At 49.0% G+C, this 22,652-nt stretch overlaps 1 protein-coding gene across 2 annotated transcripts; it reads right to left on the bottom strand.

Annotated features, from left to right (window-relative positions):
• Positions 1-1,930: 1,930 nt before the first annotated feature.
• On the bottom strand, positions 1,931-21,638 carry RAD51D (RAD51 paralog D). Of its 2 annotated transcripts, none has more exons than XM_004747115.3 (10): positions 21,338-21,638; positions 20,936-20,997; positions 20,618-20,736; positions 12,432-12,513; positions 12,043-12,177; positions 11,211-11,306; positions 6,664-6,754; positions 6,469-6,539; positions 3,323-3,487; positions 1,931-3,156 (listed from the first exon to the last, which is right to left on the bottom strand). In XM_004747115.3, the coding sequence occupies exons 1-10, from the start codon at positions 21,621-21,623 to the stop codon at positions 3,073-3,075; spliced, it is 1,191 nt and encodes a 396-aa protein (XP_004747172.3). In that variant the 5' UTR covers positions 21,624-21,638; the 3' UTR covers positions 1,931-3,072. The 2 variants fall into 2 exon arrangements, with proteins under 2 accessions (XP_004747172.3, XP_012909049.1); XM_013053595.2 differs by having other exon boundaries at positions 20,904-20,997; positions 21,338-21,473.
• Between the last annotated feature and the right edge of the window lie 1,014 nt (positions 21,639-22,652).

Here is a 22,652-nt window from a genome sequence, read left to right as displayed (position 1 = left end):
GAAAGCCTGATGTGGGACTCGATCCCAGGACCCTGAGATCATGACCTGAGCCGAAGGCAGCGGCTTAACCCACTGAGCCACCCAGGCACCCTTAAAATGGATCTTGAGCTTGGGTGCCTGGGAGGCTCAGTGGGTTAAGCATCTGCCTTTAGCTCAGATCATGATCTCAGTGTCTTGGGATGGAGCCCCACGTGGGGCTCCCTGTTCGGTGGGGAGTTGCTTCTCCCTCTCCTTCTGCTCCTCCCTCCAACTTGTGCTCTCTCTCAAATAAATAAATAAATAAAATCCTTTAAAAAAATGGATCTTGAGGGGCTCCTGGGTGGCTCAGTGGGTTAAACCTCTGCCTTTGGCTCAGGTCATGATCTCAGGGTCCTGGGATTGAGCCCTACATCAGCTCTTTGCTCAGCAGGGAGCCTGCTTTCCCCTCTCTCTCTGCCTGCCTCTCTGCCTACTTGTGATCTCTGTCTGTCAAAAAAATAAATAAAATCTTTTTTTAAAAAAATGGATCTTGGGACGCCTGGGTGGCTCAGTGGGTTAAAGCCTCTGCCTTCGGCTCGGGTCATGATCCCAGAGTCCTGGGATCGAGCCCCACATCAGGCTCTCTGCTCAGCAGGGAGCCTGCTTCCTCCTCTCTCTCTGCCTGCCTCTCTGCCTACTTGTGATCTCTCTGTCAAATAAATAAATAAAATCTTTTAAAAAAAAATGGATCTTGAGCTCATAGGCAGACAAGTGCGTGCACAGGAAGATGAGTGGTAGTGAGGGGTTATGACGTCTATCTAGACCATATCTGATGCATAAGAAGGGAGGATGGCAGGATGAGTGTGCACCAGACACTGAGGCAGACACATAAGCAAAGGGAGCAAGAGGCACTTGGGAAGGAGAGCCAGCCTGGCCCGAGGCCTTTGAGGGGAACTGCTCAGGGCAGGGTACCCCAAATGGCATGTGCAGAGGCAGCAGGCAGTGCAAGAGAAAGCTCTGGTCTGAGAAAAAGGTCCGAGGAGGAAGCAAGCTGTGAGGGACAAGGTCCTGCAGGAATGTCACAGGTGGTCTGGAGCAGCAGTGAATGGGGCAACTTCCCATGGTCAGCAAGGCCATCTGGGTGATGGCCGTGGCCCCCTGAGCTGGAGTTAGCACCCTGTGGGAAGAGAGCTGCGCAAATGGAAACTAAAGGCAGCCCAGAGACCCAAAGTGTCCTGGCTTGAGGATCAGGAGTCCTGGGTGCTGGCTGCTGTTTCACCACCCGGGGACTGTCACTTCAACTCTTTAGGCCTCAGTTTCCCTTTCTGCTAAGTGATCATGGCCACATGAACTTTACAGGCCTCTGAAACCCCATTATTGCAGGGTCCCGACTCCCTGCATACACGGAACACAGCAGATCTGCCCAGGCCAGAGAGGGCAACTGGGCTCCACCTCGAGCACATGTTCCTCGAGTGCCATGTGGAGAAAAACCGCAAAACACTCCAACTTCCACAGAAAAAGACTGCTGGGGAGACTGGGCAGACCCTCCCCCCACCCCACGCTCAAAATTCCCAAAAGGTGGGCTTGGCAGGGATCTGCTATCCCTTACTTGTACTGTTTCCTACGGTGGTTGCGGAAATCCGCCAACCCCTCACGGAATGAAGAGATGAAGACTTGTTTCTCCTGGGGTCCTTTCTGCAGCCAGCAGGGCCAGCCTCACCCCAGTCGTAGGCTCCCCTCCCCTGTCCTCCCGCAGGCGGACACCCTGGGGCCCGTCTGCTGCTCGCTCAGATCATCCCTGCTTCCATCCTCTGTCTCTGCTATGTTCATCGTCTTCGTGTCCTATCTTCCTCCTGGAACTCTGACCCACCCCCCCTTCCCGCAGCCAAGACACAACTAATTAATCACGACAGGCTCTCTCACCGAGAAAGGCGACCTTCCTCTAAAAAATGTGGTCAGTAAACAATTCTGATCATTTCTCTACTTTGCCTTTTATTATTCTTTCCCTGGTGTCCTCCTCTTCCCCCACCCCCAGCCAGGGCTTGCAGCTCTCAGATGGATGGCCACAGTGCCGCTAACAGACAGGGGGGTTATTTCACAGACTAGGGCACCAGGCTGTGGTACAGCTGGCAGGAAGAGAAGGGTAATTATAGTGCATCTTGGAGCCACCGGCAATGAATTTCTGCATAAAGGACTAGATTTGCCATGTATTATTTACGCCAGCATCAGTTTTCCCAGCTGGCTCTATTTACTGTGCAAATTCTCTCCTGTCTGTTTATGGGCAAGGCCATGGTTCAGCACCTCTGGCTACTCTATTCTGTGGAGGGGCCCTACAGGGCACCATGCATAATAAACAAGTAGCTGGGTTCACCAGGGCCACATTCTCCCTTCCTGTTAAATTAGATCCCTGGGACTGCAGCGAGTTCCCAGTCTCACCTAGTCACGGTGATGTACGCAGGTGCGTGAAACCAAATCAGCAAGAGGGAAAAAAGGAAGAACCATTCTTTGGAACCTCACTGGGGGAAACTGAAAAACACCCTTCTGGGGGGAAATCAGGTGGCTCTGGGGCTGAGGGAATTTCCTGTTTGTATTTTTAAGGGCAGGACATAGATAAAGAAGGGCTTTGCTTTTGCAAGGTCACTTCTACCCATAACTCAAAGACAACGCTAGGGGAAAGGGATGTCCATCTTACAGATGGAAAAACAGAGACAAAAAAAAAAAAAAAAAGAGAGAGCGAGCGAGCAGCAGAGGCTTCTGGGCTCAGTCATTGTATGAGAATGGAACGCGGGCACCATGGAGACACAAAGGGTTCTGTCTGGTCTCTAGCAGGTCTCTTCACAGAGGCAAGAGGCCAGGGTGAACTCAGCTCCCATGGAAACATACATGATAGAAACAAGGAAGAAAACCTGAGACCGGCATGAGTTTCTGGGTCCTTCCAACACAGCGTCCTCTCTTGCCACAGAAAGAGAGGCTGAGGAAACGGAGATGTCTCCTCTGCCCAGCCCGAGAGCTTCTCCTACAGTCACAAGTGCTGGGTGACAGTGAACAGCAGCTGCTAGCGTGCACAGAGGTGGGGTGCTTGATGTCCCCGGCTTTTCCCAATCAACAGCACAGTCATATCTGATCTCCCTGGGACGCTGGGCTCTGCTCTGGAGGCCCCCAGGTCCCAATGTCTACCACCTCCTGGAAACCTGTTGGCTGGAAAAAGACAGGAGGGAAGGGTAGGTTTTTGAGTTAAGCAACTGGAGCAGGCAGCCTCTTTGGTTGCTGGTTCTCAGCATCCAAGAATCCCTCTGTGAGACATCTGGGCACACAAACACCCTCAAGGGCCCAGATTCCTGGCTTTCCCCTGCAGCCGGCTCACCAAACGGGGAGATTTGGTCAGACGTGCCCTGCGCCAACTGCCCGATGCTCCTGCTCCTTCCTCAATGTCCAGGAGAATCCGGGTGCTCGGTACAAAGCTCCAGGAGCGTCCAAGGGCAGGTTTGAGATCCCCACTGTCCCTGTCTCGGGTCATGTGGTTGGTTACCTAAGGCAAAAAGCAGCAAAGACTTCCAGATCGATCATGCTGGTATAGAGGTTATCTGTTCCTGCTGCTTCATTCTACAAGTGGGAAAACTGAGGCCCAGCACAGAGAAAGGACTTTCCCCGGGTTCCCTGACAGCGGATCTGGAACTAGAACCCCGGGTCCTCACTAGTGCTCTACTCTTTCTATGAAATTACCACGCATCAGGCTTGACTCCAGCAGAAAGTCATGGGTCATGGGTTTGGGAATAAGCAGCACTGTCTGCACTTCGCTGGAAGGAAGGGAGGGGTGGGCTCGCACCTCCTACACCCCTAACCCAGTGGACAGGCATTTTGAGACTACATCCACCCAGCCCTTGTGGCATCTGTATGTAGAGGGTCGTGGGAGCTTTGAAGGGGAGGTCATAATCTGGTCAGTCAGTTCTCCTCTGCCCAGCATAGCCATAGGTGGGCAACCGGAACCTCACGGCATCCTATTGATGACAGTCTCCCCACAGGCCCCCCCAACCGGGGATAGGGGGCTGCAGTTTGTTCACCACTGAATCCCCACTGCCTAAGCTAGGGCCAAAAGCAGGTGATCCTACACAGCCTGAAGTCAGGAGAGGGAGGCCCTGGGACTCAACTTAAGAACTAAAAGAGGGGCACCTGGGTGGCTCAGTGGGTTAAAGCCTCTGCCTTCGGCTCGGGTCATGGTCTCCGGGTCCTGGGATTGAGCCCTGCATTAGGCTCTCTGCTCAGCGGGGAGCCTGCTTCCCCCTCTCTCTCTGCCTTCCTCTCTGCCTACTTGTGATCTCTGTCAAATAAATAAAATCTTCAAAAAAAAAAAAAAAACAACAACAAAAGAACACTGCTTGTGGGTGTACAAATTAGTATAACCTTCCTGGAAATTTGGCAATATCATATCTACACACTTAAAAATATATGTATTTGGGGGGTACCTGAGGGGCTCAGGTGGTTAAGCATCTGTTTTCAGCTCAGAATGTGATCTGAGGGTCCTGGGATTGAGTCCCGCATCAGGCTCTCTGCTCAGTGAGGAGTCTGCTTCTCCTCCTTCCTCTGCCCACCCCCACCCCCCGACTCGTGCACTCTCTCTCTCTCTCGATCTGGTTCTCTTTCTCTCAAATAAATAAATAAAATATTTTTAAAAATTAAATTAGTTAAAAAATGTGTTTATCCCTAACTCTGCAATTATACTTTTAGGAGTCTGAGAAAATAATACGAAATGTGCAAAGAAATTTGGGTATCAGGGTGTTCACTGGAGTTTTACTTAAACATTTATATATTTATTTTAGAGAGAGAGCGAGTGTGTGAGCAGGGGTGAGGGGTAGAGGGAGAGGGAGAATCTAAAGCTGACTCACTGCTGAGCATAGAGCCCAATGTGGGGCTCAATCTCATGACCCCAAGATCATGACCTGAGCCGAAATCAAGAGTCTAATGCTTAATCGACTGAGCTGCCAGGCACCCCAGAATTTTACTTAAAATAGAGGAAAACCAGGAGTGCCTGGATACTCAGTTGGTTAAGCATCTGCCTTCAGCTCAGGTCATGATCCCAGGGTCCAGAGATCAAGTCCCACATTAGGCACCCAGTTCAGTGGGGATCCTGCCTCTCCCTCTCCCTCTGCCTGCTGCTCCCCCTGCTTGGGCTCTCTCTCTGTCAAATGAACAAATAAATTCTTTTTTAAAAATTAAAATTAAGAAAATAAAAGAGGAAAACCAGTAACAAACTACAGGCTCACAATCAGGAAACAGACCATTATGGGACACCAGGGGTTGGCAAACTACTCCCGACACACCAACTGTGGCCCCAAAATTATTTCTGAAAGTCAAGTTTGGCTGGAACATAGCCATGCCCTCTGTTTAGGGACAGTCTGTGGTTGTTCTCACGCAACCTTGGCGGAGCAGAGTAGCTGTGACGGAAACCATATGGCCACAAAGCCTTGATTGTTTACTCTCCGGCCCTTTACAGAAAAGTTTGCTGATCCCTGTAACACAGGTATTAAATAAAATATGTAACTGCTAAAAATGGCATTCTTAAAGCATCTATTTAAAGACAGGGAAATGGAATGAGATGAGTTTTTTTTTTTTTAAACAAGCTTACAGTTTAATTGGAAAGCTGGTTAAAAGTATATGTATATATGGCAGAAAAAAGGTCCTATGGAGATATATAAAAATATTAATATGTTTTCTGTGGATGTAGAGACTTACTACAAATTTGACTCCTATATTTAACTATTTTTTTTAAAAGATTTTATTTATTTATTTGACAGATAGAGATCACAAGTAGGCTGAGAGGCAGGCAGAGAGAGAGAGAGAGATGGAAGCAGGCTCCCTGCTGAGCAGAGAGCCCGATGTGGGGCTCGATCCCAGGACCCTGGAATCATGACCGGAGCCGAAGGCAGAGGCTTTAACCCACTGAGCCACCCCAGTGCCCCTATATTTAACTATTTTTTACCCTATGAGAAGCATACAGACTTTTTAAACAGTGTCCAGTAAGCAGAAAAGTTTACCTTAAAAGCAAAAACATTCCTTTCTATGAAGCACTGGAAAAGGCAAAAGTATTGGGACAGAAACAGGATTAGTGGTTGTCTGGGGCTTGGGGACCTTTTTGGATGACCAAATATTCTAGATCTTGATTGTGCCTTGTAACAAGATGCATACCTTAGTATCCATTAGCCAAACTTCATATGAGGAAAAAGTCACTGTGTGTGAATTATTCCTCAATAAACCTGTCTTAGAGTAAGAAGAAAACCAAGACTGTCCCTGACCCCTTAGCTATTTATGTCTGATCTCGTCACAGTCTAGGGTTCTAGATGGCCCAGGGAAGTTGGGCTAAGATCCTGTCCTAAAGGACCATATTGGAGGTTAAGCTGGCATTTAAGGAAAGTAAACAGCTGGAACTAGAAATCAAATTCATGTCCCCCCTCCCCTCAGCGAAGCCCAGGGAGCAGAGATAAGACCAGCAAGCTGCCAAGTGCACTTCCTCACCATCACTGCCACGCCAAGGTCCCGGGCCAGGGTCTTCAGCTCTCGAGCCAGCTGCATCATCAAGGCCAAACCTGGAGAAGGAGAAGCAGAGGACGAGGGCAGCAGGGCACCTGGGATTGGGCTGATCGGGGACTGGATTCCAAAGGTGGGAGGCTAGATGACGTCCCGGACCCTGGGCTCTGCCGCACCTCTTACCTTCCCTCTGCTGACCTCCCAGAAGTGGGGAGACCACCGCAGTGACTGAGTCCACAACCACCACCTTCACAGTCGCTGAGGCGCTGCTCACCTGGGGAGGAGCAGATGCCATAAACTAGTTGGCCTCTAGAGAGCGTCCGTTATAGAGCAAGCTTGCTCCTCTATCAGACACGGGCAAGAAATAAGTTCTCCAACCCCAAATAGAACTGTGCAGGCCTCATGGAATTTCAGTAAGGTCTTTTCCTCCTCCGTTTGTAGGTATAATGGATTTTACTGAAGACTTGGTTGGACAGAGGGGGTTTAAATCACAGGATATCGCAGATACACCAAAATAATTAAATTTGAAAAATCCCTAATCCAAGTTCTCTGGCCCCAGTCATGAATTTTCTTTCTTTCTTTTCTTTGTTTAAGGTATTTTTAAAGTAATCTCTACACCCAACATGGGGCTTGAACTCACAGCCTCGAGATCAAGAGTCGCATGCAATACCCATGGAGACAGCCAGGCTCCCAGCCCTGAATTATTTTTTTAAGATTTTTTTTTCCCCGAAAGATTTTATTTATCTATTTACTTACTTAGTTATTTATTAGAGAGAGAGAGTGAGCCCATGCATAGCGGAAGGAGAAAGAGAGAGGGAGAAGGACAAGCAGACTCCGTACTGAATGCAGAGCCCAACGCGGGGCCCTGTCCCACAACCCTGAGATCACCTGAGCTGAAATCAAGAGTTGGATGTTCAACCAACTGAGTCACTTAGGTGTCCCAAGAATTTTTTTAAAAGCAGGCTCTACACCTAGAGTGGAGCCAAATGCGGGGCTTGAACTCAGAACCCTGAGATCAAGACCTGAGGTGAGATCAAGAGTGGGACATTTGGGGTGCTTGGTAACTCAGTTGTTAAACAGCCGGCTCTTGATTTCAGCTCAGGTCATGATCTCGGGGTCCTGGGATCTAGCCCCACATTGGATTCCCTGCTCAGTGGAGATGCTCTGGGATCCTCTGTCTCTCTCTCTCTCTCCCCCACTGCTCCCCCCAATTGTTCTCTCTTGCACATTCTCTCTCACAAATAAATAAATCTTAAAACAACAACAACAACAACAACAACAAAAAGGAGTGGGATACTTAACCAACTGAGCCACCCAGGTACCCTCAGTCCTGAATTTGCTTAGCAGCCATCTCTCTCATGGCCAGCCTCCCCCACCATCATCTTGCCAGGCTCCTCCTCTCCCTCTTCTGCTTATTTCCCTAAATTTCCAACTTTCTGTGCTGAAGGGGTTAGTCTTCTCTTTACTTCAGTCTCCTTCTAGATCATGCCTCTAGGGCCTCATCTTCTGCATTTCAAGCAGTTCCAAATACAGATTATATAGACAGCCAGCTGTTAAATCCACCATCTTTTTCTCTACACACGCATAAGCATCGTCCTAGTTTCTTGTACCTAATCTCCCTTACTCTTTTATTACCCAAGTAATTTGCTGTTTCTGTTTCCACAACTTTCTTTTCACTTCATACTGGCCAGATCTTGGATATTCAGCATTATCTGGTCTTTTGCATGTTTTCCTTCATCGTCCAGTTACTGACTCTCAACCATCCGTTCGTCTAGGAGAGGATGGCCGAAAGGAAGAGAAGCTAAAACTGAAATCAGCTTAGCTCTTCCTCAGTCTGGGAGAGCAGGTTAAAATCTCTGGCTAAAATGTGGACAGCTAGCCTTTCACTGCTGGTAACTATGGAGCTATCAGGTCATCCATGGAGGACAGACCCTAAAGTGGCCCCTTGACCTCCACCTCCAGGTGTTTGAGCCCTTGTGTAATCCCCTCCTCCACCTGCGGGCAAGTCCTGTGGTTGGCTTCTGACTAATACAGTGTCAGAGGTGCTGGACTGTCTTGATGAGTCTATGCATCATGGCAAAGGATATTGCTCCCAAGATTACATTATGTAACATGAAACTACATGTTCCATTTTGCTCACTTATTTTTTAATCTAAGTTATTTGAGGGAGAAGGAAAGAGAGTGGGAGCATAAGTGAGGGGAGGAGCAAAGGGAGTGGGAGAAACAGACTCCCCAAGGAGCACAGAGCCCAATGAGGGGCTCGATCCCAGGACCCTGAGATCACGACCTGAGCTGAAGTCAGAGACTTAACCGACTGGGTCACCCACGCGCCCCTTGCTCTCATTCTTATGCTGTTTTGGTGAAGCAAGTGGGCATGCTGTGAACTGCCTATGGAAAGGGCCACAGGGCAGAGAACAGTGGGAGCCTGGACAACTTCCAGCAAGACACTGAACCCACTAGAAATGAGTCCTAGTGACAACTCCAGTGAACTGGTATGCGGATTCTTCCCAGTTGTGTCTTCAAATAAGAGCACAGTCCAGGGCACCAATGTGGCTCAGTCAGTTAAGCATGTCCCTTCAGCTCAGGTCATGATCCTGGGGTCCTAGAATCAAGTCCTGCATTGGGATCCCTGCTTAGCAGGGAGTCTGCTTCTCCCTCTCTCTCTACCCCACCCCTCTGCTCACACTCTTGCTCTCTCTCAAATAAATAAATAAAATATTTAAAAAAATCTTTTAAGAAGGGGCACCTGGGTTCCTCACCCATTGAGCATCTATCTGCCTTTGGCTCAGGTCATAATCCCAGGGTCCTGGGATCGAGCCCCGCCATTGGGCTCCCTGCTTGGCGGGAAGTCTGCTTCTCCCTCTCCCATTTCTGTTCCCTTTCTCGCTGTGGCTCTCTGTCAAATAAATAAATAAAATCTTTAAAAAAAATTTTTTTTTTAAAAAGAACATAGCCTGGTTGCCATCTTGATTACAGACTATTGAGATCCTAAGCAGAAGCCCCAGCTAAGCCATGCCCAGACTCATGACCCATGGAAACTATGAGGTAATAAGTGTGTTAAGTCATTATGTTTGTGATAACTTGTTATGCAATAATAGAATATATACTATTCTAATGGTCTTCCAGTAAAAAAAAAAAAAAAAAACACAAGTCATTTGACCTGGGAGTTGAGAGATTTGGTTCTTATCCTAATTTTGCAGTGACTTTGAGCAACTTACTAAACTTCTCTGGTCCTCATTCTCCTCATCCCCAGAAATGAGAGAGTTGGATTAGATCAGGGCTACTTGACTTCATGTCTCAACACACATGGGTCATAATAAGCTACTGCTCCTACGGCAAGTTTCTGTTCAACTATTAAGTGTTCCAAAGTTTATAAAAATCATTACTTTACATACCACCCCAGGTATGCCCATAGAACATGTGACCCTTTGGGGTCAGAGAAAGTTTAACATGAATTGAACTATTCTAAGACGTCTTTCTTTTCTTTTCTTTTCTTTTCTTTTTTTTTAATTTTTATTTATTTATTTGACAGACAGAGATCACAAAAGTAGGCAGAGAGGCAGGCAGAGAGAGGGGAAGGGAAGCAGGCTCCCCGCTGAGCAGAGAGCCCGATGCAGGGCTCAATCCCAGGACCCTGAGATCACGACCCGAGCCGAAGGCAGAGGCTCTAACCCACTGAGCCACCTAGGTGCCCCTCCAAGATGTCTTTCTAAATCTAACAGCCTATAAATCAGTGCACCAAATCCTGTCTAGGCAACCAGCAGGTATAAGGTGGTACCAACCCAAATGCTACTCTAAGCCCCTCTTCCTTGTTAACAGGATTCTGGATGTGTTCAGGTAGAGGGCAGAAATCTGACATCATAGGGCGCCTGGGTGGCTCAGTGGGTTAAGCCGCTGCCTTCGGCTCAGGTCATGATCTCAGGGTCCTGGGATCGAGTCCTACATCGGGCTCTCTGCTCGGCAGGGGGCCTGCTTCCCTTCCTCTCTCTCTGTGATCTCTTCCCTTCCTCTCTCCTACTGTGATCTCTCTCTGTCAAATAAATAAATAAAATCTTTAAAAAAAAAAAAAAAGAAAAAGAAATCTGACATCATAGAAGGTGGGCCCAACCCCTAGTCTAAGATACACACAAAACTCCGTTTTGGCCAACAAGACGTAAGGCTAAGTCTACTAGTGGGTTCTGGAGAAAAATTTTTCTTTCCTGATAAAACAGAAGAAGGCAGAAAAAGAGGGCATCTATTACTGCCCCGAATATGGGTGTTGATGTGGGAAGACATGATGCCTACAGCTATAGCAGCCATTTAGCAGTTATGAGGGGGAAGAGCAAGAGAATCAGACATACCAGCCTAGAGCCCTGAATCCACGGACTTGCCCACTCCAGTTCCGTGGTATCAGGTAATTAAATGTCCTCAAGGTTCAAGTGCCTGTCACACAGCCTCTCTTACTTGCAGCTGAAAGTAATCCTTGCTGATCCAGGGAGGATGAATGCAGAAATGAATATGACTTGATCCTTGCATCAAGGGTCTTACTGTTCAGTGGGGATGGGCAGGAAAACAGTGAGGCACTCAGGAATGGATTAAGCACACGGGAATCCCACCCTGGCAGTGGCAGGCACAGCTGGAGTCACCAGATGGCACAATCTGCTTTGCCAGTCTGTCCTAGGCCACCTGCCCCTGGCAGATAGCCTCCCGCAAGCTAGGTGAAGCAGGGAGGGGCAGAACAACAGGCTCACCTGCTGGGACACGGTGCCTCGGAAGTCCTGCAGCACAGCCAACATCTGGAAGACGTCAAACGCACGCACCACCTGGATCTTCTGGAGGGCTCCTGCCTAAGGGTGTGGCAAGGTGAAGAAGGGGCTTTGAATAAGAGGAAGCAGGGGCTCAAGCAAAATAAAGAGGAATTTCTTTTTATATAAAATTTTTTTAAAGAGATTTTATTTATTTGACAGAGAGAGATGACAAGCAGGCAGAGAGGCAGACAGAGAGAGAGGAGGAAGCAGGCTCCCTGCTGAGCAGAGAGCCCAATACGGGACTCGATCCCAGGACCCTGAGATCATGATCTGAGTCGAAGGCAGTGGCTTAACCCACTGAGCCACCTAGGCACCCCGATAAAGAGGGATTTTAAAGCTGAACAAGAAACCTAGACATAAGGACTCCAGTCCAAGCTAGCAAATGGGCTTTGTCTCCTGGGCCGGTTCTCATGGTGGTGGTTGCCTGGGTACCGCACTATAAAGCCAAGTCAGAGTTCAGGCTCAAGGTATGGCAGGTCTGGTTAGGAATGTCTGCCATGCAAGAAATGGGAAGGAAACACAGATGCTGTGTGCTTGCCAGCCCTGAATTAGGGTGTGCAAGGAGCTGGGTCACTTGGAAGATCGGTGTGGGGACCATCAATGCTGGGATAATGTCCTAACGGGACACTTGAAGAATACAGGAAGAATGAATAGAACAGCATGGTTTCAAAGCCAGAAATGACTGTTCGTCCAAATGCCCAAAATTCAGGCAACATAAGGGATAATGAGGTCTTTCTGTTGGAACCTTGAAGAAACTCAAACCTCCTGCTCTCACCTGCTCCTCCTCGTCTGGGGTTCTAGCCTGAAGTAGCTGGAGGAGTCGGGAGGCTGTCAGTCCTCCGTTGGAATCAACGTACAGAACATTCTGCTGCAGGCTGTAGGCCACATTTGCAGCCACACAAAGACACACCTGAAGAGATGAGGCATTGGGAGAATGTGAGTCCCCAAAGAGGGCCCAGAATGGGATTTCCCCCCACCAAATCCTGTCCAGATCCCACTGACACGAATGGGCCAAGCTCAAGTTCAAGCCCCACTCCTCACCACCTATCTTCTCTCTGAATCACAAGTACACTGGCAGAAGCTCCCCCAGGGATCCGGAGCCATGCACCCACCTTCCCACCTCCCCCATCCCCACGTCCTCCTGGCTGCTGGCTGCCCACGTACCTGGGTTTTGCCACTACCTGGGCCTCCTACAATCTCAGTCACTTCTCCAGTGTAGAGACCAGCGTCAAGCAGTTTGTCCAGGCTGGAGAAAGAGAAGGAATAGAATCAACCCAGCAGACTGGAGGGAACAGAGGGGAATAGGAAGCAAGAAGGAAAAGCAAGATGTTGCTTCCCCAGCCTGAGTTCTGTCCAGAGATGGTCTGACCATCCCTAGGGAAAGAGGGCACAGGTACAAGCTCTGCCTTGGGCCCCTCCTCATGCATTCGCTCTCAGCCCGAAGATCACTCTGCTCTCCACAGAGGTCTCTGCCATCCCAGCAAAGGGCCCTCTTTCCATTCTGGATCTTAATCCCTTACGGGTTTCCTTGATAGCATTTCCCATAATTTGTCATTATTTATTTGTTATGATATTTACTTATTAAAGATCTTTACTTATTTGAGAGAGAAAAAGAGATAGCGAGAGATGGAGTTGGGGGGTGGAGTGTGGAGAGAAGCAGACACCCAAAGAGCCGGGAGCCCACTGTGGGGGCTCAATCCCAGGACCCTGGAATCATGACCCAAGGCAAAGGCAGACACTTAACCTACTGAGCCACCCAGGTGCCCCTGTCATTTTTTAAATTTTGAAATAATTATACATTCATAGGAAGTCGCCAAAAAAAAAAAAAAAAGATTGTACAGGGAGGTCTCATGTACCCTTCCCCTCCCTTTCCTTAATAGTGACCTCTTGTACTGCACAACATCGCAAGCCAACCACAGTGCAATCAACAGAGCTTATCCAGACTTCCCGTGTTCCATGTATGTGTGTATGTGTACGGTTCTAAGCAATCTTTTTCTTTTTTTTTTCTTTTCTTTTTTCTTTTTTTTTATCTCTGTCTGTCAAATAAATAAATAAAATCTTAAAAAAAAAAAAATCTTTTAAATAAATAAATAAATGTCTAAGAATACAACTGCCAGGGGGCACCTGGCTGGCTCAGTCATTGGGGCCTGGGTCTCTCGATCTCAGGGTTGGAAGTTTGAACCCCATGTTGGTTCAAACATTACTTAAAAATAAAATATTTGGGCGCCTGGGTGGCTCAGTGGGTTAAGCCGCTGCCTTCAGCTCAGGTCATGATCTCAGGGTCCTGGGATCGAGTCCCGCATCGGGCTCTCTGCTCAGCAGGGAGCCTGCTTCCTCCTCTCTCTCTGCCTACGTGTGATCTCTCTCTGTCAAATAAATAAGTAAAATCTTTAAAAAAAAAAAAAAAGAAAAAGAAAGAAAATATTTAAGGGGTGTCTGGGTGGCTCAGTCAATTAAGTGTCCAACTCTTGATTTTGGCTCAGGTCATGACCTCATGTTTGTCAGACTGAGCCCAGCATTGGGCTCCACGTTGGGTACGGAATCTGCTTAAGATTCTCTCTCCCTGGGTTCCTGGGTGGCTAGGTCAGTTAAGCATCTGCCTTCAGCTCAGGTCATGATCTTGGGGCCCTGGTATTTAGCCCCACATCGGGCTCCCTGCTCTGTGGGGAGCCTGCTTCTCCCTCTCCCTCTGCCAGTCTCCTGGCTTGTGCTGTCTTTCTCTGTGTCAAATGGATAAATAAAATCTTAAAAACAAACAAAAAAAAAAGATTCTCTTTCCCTGTGCGCCTCTCCCCATCTCTATAAACTAAAAAAACAAAAAACACAACTGTTGGGTTGTACAGTAAGCACATGTTAATTTTCATTTCTTTTTTTAAAATTTAAATTCAATTAATTAACATGTAATGTAATACTTGTCTCAGGGGTACAGGTCTGTGATTCATCAGTTGTATATAATACCCAGTGTTCATTACAACACATACCCTCCTCAATGTCCATCACCCTGTTACCCCATTCCCTTCCCCACCCTCCTCCAGCAACCCTCAGTTCGTTTCCTATGACTAAGAGTCTCTCATGGTTTGTCTCCCTGTCTGGTTTCATGTTGTCTTATTTCTTCCTCTCCTCCCCTATGATCCTCTGCCTGGTTTCTTAAATTCCACATATCAGTGAGATCATATAATTGTCTTTCCCTGATTGACTTATTTCTCTTAGCATAACATCCTCCAGTTCCATTCACATCACTGCAAATGGCAAGATGCCATTTTTTTTGATGGCCGCAGCACATGTTAATTTTATAAGAAACTATGAACTACTTCCCTGAGTGGCTATGCTATGTTACTATCCCACTAGCAATGAATGAGTAATCCAGTTTCTCCACATCCTTACCACCATTTAGTCTTGTCACCATTTTTTGGTGTGTCTGTTCTGGTAGGTATGTAGTAATATATCTCATGCTTTTTTTTTTTTTTTTAAGATTTTATTTATTTGACAAAGAGACAGATCACAAGTAGGCAGAGAGGCAGGCAGAGAGAGAGGAAGGGAAGCAGGCCACCTGATGAGCAGAGAGCCCGATGCGGGACTAGATCCCATGACCCTGAGACCATGACCTGAGCCAAAGGCAGAGGCTTAACCCACTGAGCCCCTATCTCATGCTTTTTAAAAAAAAGATTTTATTTATTCACTTTATTTTTGAGATTTTATTTATTTATAAATATTTTATTTATTTATTTGACAGAGAGAGACATAGAGCAGGAACACAAGCAGGCGGAGTGGGAGAAGAAGCAGCAGGCTTCCCGATGAACAGGGAGCCTGATGCAGGGCTCCATCCCATCATGACCTGAGCAGAAGGACAACACTTAACGACTGAGCCACCTAGGCAACCCATGAGATTTTACTTATTTATCTGACAGAGAGATAGCGAGAGAGGGAACACAAGCAAGGGAAGTGCGAGAGGGATAAGCACGTTCTGCACTGAGCAGGGAGCCTGACGTAGGGCTCAATCCCAGGACCCTGGGATCATGACCTGAGTCGAAGGCAGATGCTTAATCAACTGAGCCACCCAGGTGCCCCTTAAGAATTCTATATTCTAGATGGAAGTCCTTTGTGTCTTGCAAATATTTTCCCCACTCTACAGCTTGTCTTTTTCTCTTTTGCAGAGCAAAAGTTTTAATTCTGAATTCATCCTTAATTTTATTTTTTGATTAAAAATTTTATCTATATTAATGACACTTTGGTGTCAAGTCTAAGAACCCTTCACTTAGCCCTAGTTCTCAAAGATTTTCTTCCTTTTATTCTAAAAGCTTGACAGTTTTAGGGTGCCTGCCTGGCTCAGCTTGAGAAGCATGTAACTTGATCTCAGGGTTGTGAGTTTGAGCCCCACATTAGGTATAAAGATTAAGATCTTTTTTTTTTTCTTTTTAAGATTACTTAAGATCTTAAAAAAAAAATTCAGTTGGACGTATTTGTAGGTCTATTGCTAGGTTCTTTATGTGACTCTGCTGATTTATTTCTCTTTCACTTGGCCGATATCATATCTATCTTGATTACTTCTTTATAGTAAGAATGTTTGGCAGACTGAGTCCTCCAACTTTATTCTTTTTCAAAAATGTTTTAGCAATTCAAGGTCATTGGCTTTTTTCCATGTAATTATTAGGATAAACCTTACATTCACCAAAAAAAAAAAAAAAAAGTCTGCTGGGACTTTGGTAGGTACTACATTACATTTATAGGGCAATTTGGGGAGAATTGACATCTTTACTATGCTGAGTCTTTCAATCCATGAATACAGTTTGTCTCTCCATTTATTTGGGTCGTCTTTGATTTCTTTCATCAGCAAGTTTTAATTTTCAGCACACAGCTCCTATACCTGCTCTGTTATATTTAGACCTAAGTAATTCATTTTCTTCAGAGCAACTGTAAATGGTATTATGTTTTAATTTCCATTTCCACAAGTTTGTTTTGAGTATATAGAAACGCAATTGATTTTTATGTGCTGATCTTGTATCCTGCGGCCATGCTGAATTCACTCCGTTCTGGAGGTTGGTGATTATTTTATATGTGCTTGTTTTTGTCTCTCTACACATTTGGCCCAGAGCACCCAGGGGCAAGGACATTGGCCCAATGCTAGAAACACAGGGGAGACACAATAAATGTTCCTAGAGAAACAAGTGGTAGAACAGTAGTATTTAGTTATTTGGTTCCTATATTGTCGACATTCTGGCCGTGGAAGCCTTCGGGTAAAGACAAGACACAGCCAATTCCGAATCCATGTTCTGTCCTCCAACCATCACAAAAGAAACGGGCCACTAACCACACTGCACTCCCCACCCAAATGTGGGCTGAAGCGGTTTCCCCTAAACCACACCCCATTACCAACAGCTCTGCATCCTGGCCTCACGCATCCTTTCTCCAGCCCTGCAAACAGCTTCATGGGGTCTAGTACCCTAAACGGTTCTTGAAGACCTCCTAAGACCCTTCTGTGCCAAGCAGCACCTTGGGAATTGATTCCAATTTCGAGGACCCCATGATTCTAAGCACAGGTCCCTGCCAGTCAAATCGTTCCTGTCACCACTCCAGGGCTGTGGCTTCTCCCCTTGGGATCAGACAATCCCTACCTCCAACACAGGGGTTGGAGGGGTTCTCCTGGTGTGGTTCTCCAGACCAGCAGCAGCAGCACTCAGAACTGGCATGAAATGCAAACTCTCACCCACCTCCCATTCCCCCCACATCAGAAACTGGAGAATGCAGGAGTTTCAACAAGGCCTCTAGGTGGTATGGATGCGTTTCCACATTTGAAAACCCCTAGGCTAGACTCGTGATTCTCGATCCTGCCTGCATATTAAAATCAGAAGAGCAGTTTTGAAAAAGAAGCTTGTATTAGCGGTTCCCAAACCTGTGTGCACACTGGAATCACGGGGAACTTCAAACACTACTGATCCCTGTGTCCCATCCCCAGAGAATGTGATTTAATTGGTCTGTAGGAGGCATAACCTTTGAGGATGTTAAAAGATTCCCCAAATGATTCTTTTTTTTTTTAAGATTTTATTTTATTTTAAGATTTCATTTATTTATTTGTGGGAGGAGGAGCAGACTTCCCTCAGAGGAGGAAGCCTGACTCAGGACTCAATCCCAGGACCCCAGGATCGTGACCTGAGGTGAAGGCAGATGCTTAACCAAGGCAGTGAGCCACCCAAGTGCCTCTATGATTTTTTTTTTCCTAAGATTTTATTTTTAAGTAATCTCTACATCCAGCATGGGGCTTGAACTCACAGCCCCAAAATCAAGAGTCACACACTCTACTGACTGAGCCAGGCAGACACCCTTCCCCGAGTGATTCCATTGTGTGGACAAGTTTGGGAACCAACGGCCTAGAACAATAAAGTCAGAATGGGTGGGACCCAGGCATAAATATTTCTTAACCTCCCAGATGATTCTAATGTGTAGCCTGGCCTAACCCACTGGCGTTGACTCTCCAAACAAAAATCGACCTCATTCTTGACTGTGAGGACGCTGCAGAAGGAATTCCCAAATCCCCCTCAGCCAGCTTCTCACCTGTATTCCTGTGTCACTTCTCCTACTGCCCAGAGGACCACTATCGATCACCTCTAACTCAGTGGAGAGACAACCCCTCCTGCCCCCCGCCCCACCTGCCTTATGCAGCAAAACCACACCCGGGTCTTACCACCTGCTTTGAATACAACTGATTTCTGGGACTGATCCTTTGGAATTGGCTTTTAGGTTTTTTTTGGGGGGGGGGGGCATTCATTCCAACATAGCCTAAATACTCCCTATTTCCTGAAGGCCTTCCTCTAAAATGAGGGAGATACAGGAGCACCTGGGTTTCTCAACTGGTTGAGCATCTGCCTTTGCCTCATGTCAAGATCCCAGGGTCCCGGGATGGAGCCCTACGTTGGGCTCCTTGCTCAGTGCGGAAGCCTGCTTCTCCCCTTCTCTCCGTCTGCAGCTCTCCCTGCTTGTGCTCACTCTCTCTCTCTGTGTCAAATAAATAAATAAAATCTAAAAGAAAGAAAGAAGAAGGAAAGAAGGAAGGAAGGAAGAAGGCAGGCAGGCAGGCATTTAAAAAAATAAGTAAATAAAATGAGGGAGATACGGAGATGAACGAGACATAGCTCAAGCCCTCACAGAACCACTTCTCTCCACCCGTCGATACAACTTCCTGCAAGGTACACTTCATGCTCTAGGGTCCCTGTAAAGACTCACAGTGCACACCAGGCTCTGAGATGGCGCACTACAAAAAAGCTCGTTTACTTTGAGTGAATGAAGTATTTCTCAAATGTCTATGTAACTCCCTACCTAACTTTCAAAAAAGTTACATCTGTCCAGTGTCCACGGAACACTGAGCGCTTGGCTGGAAACCTAGAGCCTCATCTGACTCTTCACACCTACGTCCCACCAGCTAGTAAGGCCTTCCACACCTCTTCTACACCTCTCCTGCATGTTACCTGCCCTGGGTCGGACTCTCAGCCCCCAGCACTGCCATCTCCCCCGCAGGCCTCCCCCGTCCAGTCTGCCCTGCACACCTCTGCCCTGTGCCGACAGCTCCCTGCGCATTCCGGCCTCCCACTAGGAGAGGGGCAACAGGGCAGGAGAGGCAGAGTCGGGAGCATGACAGATATAACCCCAAGCGCCTGGCCTCCCACTTACTAGCCAAGAGAAATTAAGCAAGCACTTAACCTGAGCCTCAGTTTCCTCATCTTACCAATCGCTGAGTCTGACTGTAACTCGCTCATCGGTGGCGGTGGAGGGAAAAAAAATGAAATCATGTGCTGCGAAGCGCGAGCTCAGGGCCAGGTTCTTCGTAGGCGCTCGGAGAGGGCCTGCCTCCCCCACAGAGCTTTCTGGAACCACTCTGATTTCCCTTGCATTGACGCACTGTGGCCGCAATGCTGCCCATTTACCCCTGGACTGCTCCCTAAGTGCTTCCTCTGCCTATGTCAGTTTTCATAAGCTCGCCAAGCCCCCGGGACAGGTCTGCTTCCGGTTTATCAGTCCCTCCTTCTGCTGCCACCACACACGCTTCCACCCCTCTCCTGCTCACCTGCTCTTTTTTTTTTTTTTTTTTTTTTAAGATTTTATTTACTTACATGACAGAAAGAGAGATCACAAGTAGGCAGAGAGGCAGGAAGAGAGAGGGGGAAGCAGGCTCCCTGCCAACAAAGAGCCCCATGCGGGGCTTGATCCCAGGACCCTGAGACCATGACCTGAGCCGAAAGCAGAGGCTTAACCCACTGAGCCACCCAGGCGCCCTTCACCTGCTCTTCTTTCTACCCGCTAGACCCCACGCTCATGAAGCTCAGGAACTGTGCCAGACTCGTACACCCATCATGTGCACATATGTGGCACCTAGTAGACATAGGGTATGCTTGATGGGGTAAGACCCAGCCCCCCACCCGGGAGAAGCCAGCCCCATGCTGCGTGAACCTTGCCAGGAGAGCGTGTCAGGGGAACAGCAAGGGCCAAACCAATCCAGGGACCTTGCTCGTGGCAGAGTTCCTCATCAACTTCCGCACACACAGGCTGGGAAAGAGGTCAGACTTCCTTGGCGGGAAACTGGCTGTTGTCTTCCAATGCTTTCCCTCTCCCAACAACACAGCAGAATCGAAGTCCTCCCCCATGAAAACTCTCTTGGCCCCTCTTGCTCCCAAGTGTGGGGAATGCACCCAGTTCTGATTGAGTGTCCCAGGGCTGCTCCCCACCGCACTCCTCGCCCCTCCAACCTCTTGGGCTAAACTCAAGTTTGGTTAATAATCACTAACACGCGGGGTCACTGAGGAGATTCTATAACTTAATGTCCGTGGCCGGTACCCAGGAGGCACTCGGTGTGTTATCAGTCCTGCCACGTTCTCCTGCCCTGTCCTTAAGTGAAGTGGGAGGCAGGGCCAGACCAGAGTTGTTCTGATCTCTTGAATAATAATGAAATACTGACATCTTGTGTTATAGAATAGTGGTTCTCCATCAAAGCAACTTTGCTTGGGTTCATCTGGCAACACCTGAAGATGTTTTTGGTTGTCACAACATGGGGAGAAGACAGGTACAACTGAAGTCTTAGTCAACACGGGCCAGGGATGTGGCCATAAACCCTATAATGCACAGGACAGACCCCCTTACCCTCACCCCAACCAAGTAATTACAAATCCCAAAATGTTAGAGGAGTGTGAAGTCGAGAAACGCTATTATAGGGTAAGAGAACTCAGAAGTCCTGACCATTGGTCCATGCTGCCCCCACCACTGCTTGAAAACACTGCTCTCTCTAGATTCAGGCATAGGCGGCCACAGTGGAGGCAGTCCTGTCCTCCAGCCTCTCACCTTCCTCTCCAAGTACACATACAAACCTTTGGATGCCAGTGGACAGGATGGCAGTGGAAGTCTTCAGTTCCTCGTACAGATCAGCGCCATTGCAGGGGAAGGCTGAGAATTGGGCCAGCAATACCCTTCTCAGGGCAACCAGGGCCTGCGGAAGGGGCAGGGGCAACTCAGGGTTGGGTCGGGGACGCTTCTCAGCAACGGCCGGCCGGGGGGGGGGGGCATCCCAGGGTCTCATACGCTCCCCCACCTTACTTATCAACCTAGGGGAACCCTTGGCTCCTTTGGCTCGCGGGGGTGAGCATCTGGACTCACCCAGCTTTGGAGCGCGGAGATGGGCAGCTCACCTTGTAAGACAAGGCACATTTCTGGGCTACGTCCTCTAGGTCTGCGGAAACCAGGTCCACCACTGAAAACAAGACCCAAGCGGCTGACTGGTAGGAAGGGAGGCCCGCGCTTTCCACACTTGGGCTTATTGGCTACCTACAGTGGAGTGACGGTTCTACCTCGGGACAGGACGTCCCAGGCGGCCTCGGTAACAGCACAGAGACGCGGGGTCCGGCGAGGCGCCCAGCACCTGGGTAGGGGTTCTGCCCTCCCCGGGGGGCTCGGATGGCCCTCCTCCCGCCTTCCCGCCTCTCCCGAGAAGTGCGGGACAGAGCGCGGAGGGGACGGCCCCTCCCGGGTCAGCCGGTGCGGGACACGCCCCGTCCGCAAGGGGCCCAGCTGGGTGGCGCGCACGCGGTCACCTGTCCTGATCCCGCGGGTCCTCAGTTGCCCGACCGTGTCCTGGGTGAGGCCCGGGCACAGCCCGGCCCTGAGCACGCCCATGTTCCCTGGGGGCCCCCGGGTCGCCGCGTTCGGGGATGCTTGTCCTGGGGGCATCCGCCGGGCTCTCTCCTCACGCCCCGTGACGCCTCTTTCCGGAGGTGCCGCGGGGGGCGGTGAGGAGGGGGCGGCCCCCGCCGATTCTCTGCGCCTCCGCCCCGCCGCGCTTCCGCCTTCCGGGCGCCAAGGACTGGCCTGCAGCGCCATCTGCTGGCCGCGTGGCGATAGGGCGGCTGGGGCGGAGCCGCGCGCGGGCACGAGCCACGCCACGCCCCCCGCCTTTTGCAGCCGGTGTCCCCTAGCGCCCAGCTCCTGGCCCGCCTCGCCGGGCACAAGGCGCCCGCAGCCGCCTTCCCCTGCCTCCCCGGGCGCGCGCCGACACCGTGTTGCGCGCCTCTCCGCGTACGCTTCTGTTCTAAATGCTGGGCGGGAGAGGTCGACCAGACGAAACGTCGGTGCGCTGCGGCACCTACCTGTTAGGGACGAGGATAGAGGAGAGGAATCAAAGATACCGGGTAATTACAGATTGGATGGCAGGTGCTAAGAAGCAGCAGACCGCAGAGAGGGCATCTGCGTCTCTATTTTCGGAGAAAAGAAACAACATTATTTTTTGGATGATTGGCAACAACAAAAGCCCTGTTGATTTGGAACATAAAAAAAAATATGATTTGGCATTGTTAGATGTCCTTTGCTTTGCCACGTCCTCTGTAGGACATAACACAACTTTGCAGGGTTACCTCCTCACGATCCAGCGAGGCCGGTGCTGGTTTGTCCCCATTTCACAGAGGCGGAAACTGAGGCTCTGCCAGGTGACGTCACTTGCCAGAGCTTACACAACCTGTCGGTGCAGAGCTGGACTTAGAGTGGGCAAATCCACATCTGAATGCCCCCGAAGTTGTATGTAGGTTTTCTTACAGTACGGTGGTTTTCTTGCACACACAAAAATGTCTGCCCCATATTTGGGTTTCTCTGCGGCACCCACCGTTGTCACTCAACACATGAAAACACTTGGGGTGAGGATGTGGCACATTTTGAGTTCTGTATGTGACCTGTGAACCCCATGAGCCATCTGGACTTTCCCTTTGCCTAGGACACAGTGGGGGTTTGCTGCCTAGGATTTCAGGATATAGAGCCTCAACATCCTAGGGACAAAGTCCTCCACTCCCAGAGACCCATTTCAGTCCCGCTTGTCTCCCAGGGCCCCTGCCGCCTCCCACCACACCCAGGAGCCTTCTC

Source organism: Mustela putorius, unplaced genomic scaffold, assembly GCF_011764305.1.
Source record: "Mustela putorius furo isolate JIRA1106 unplaced genomic scaffold, ASM1176430v1.1 tig00003962_pilon_pilon_pilon, whole genome shotgun sequence".
In the NCBI taxonomy this organism is placed as follows: domain Eukaryota; kingdom Metazoa; phylum Chordata; class Mammalia; order Carnivora; family Mustelidae; genus Mustela; species Mustela putorius.
The sequence above is the reverse complement of the archived record's forward strand: the minus strand, read 5'-3'. Positions and strand labels throughout refer to the sequence as shown.

Excerpts from the sequence above, each read along its gene's own strand:
- RAD51D (XM_004747115.3), bottom strand. The coding sequence starts at position 21,623 with ATGGCGCTGCAGGCCAGTCCTTGGCGCCCGGAAGGCGGAAGCGCGGCG. Across the intron at positions 11,307-12,042 it reads CCCCAGACGAGGAGGAGCAG|GCAGGAGCCCTCCAGAAGAT; the intron begins GTGAGAGCAGGA and ends CCACACCCTTAG. Across the intron at positions 3,488-6,468 it reads ACCTTGGCGTGGCAGTGATG|GTAACCAACCACATGACCCG; the intron begins GTGAGGAAGTGC and ends TTTTTGCCTTAG.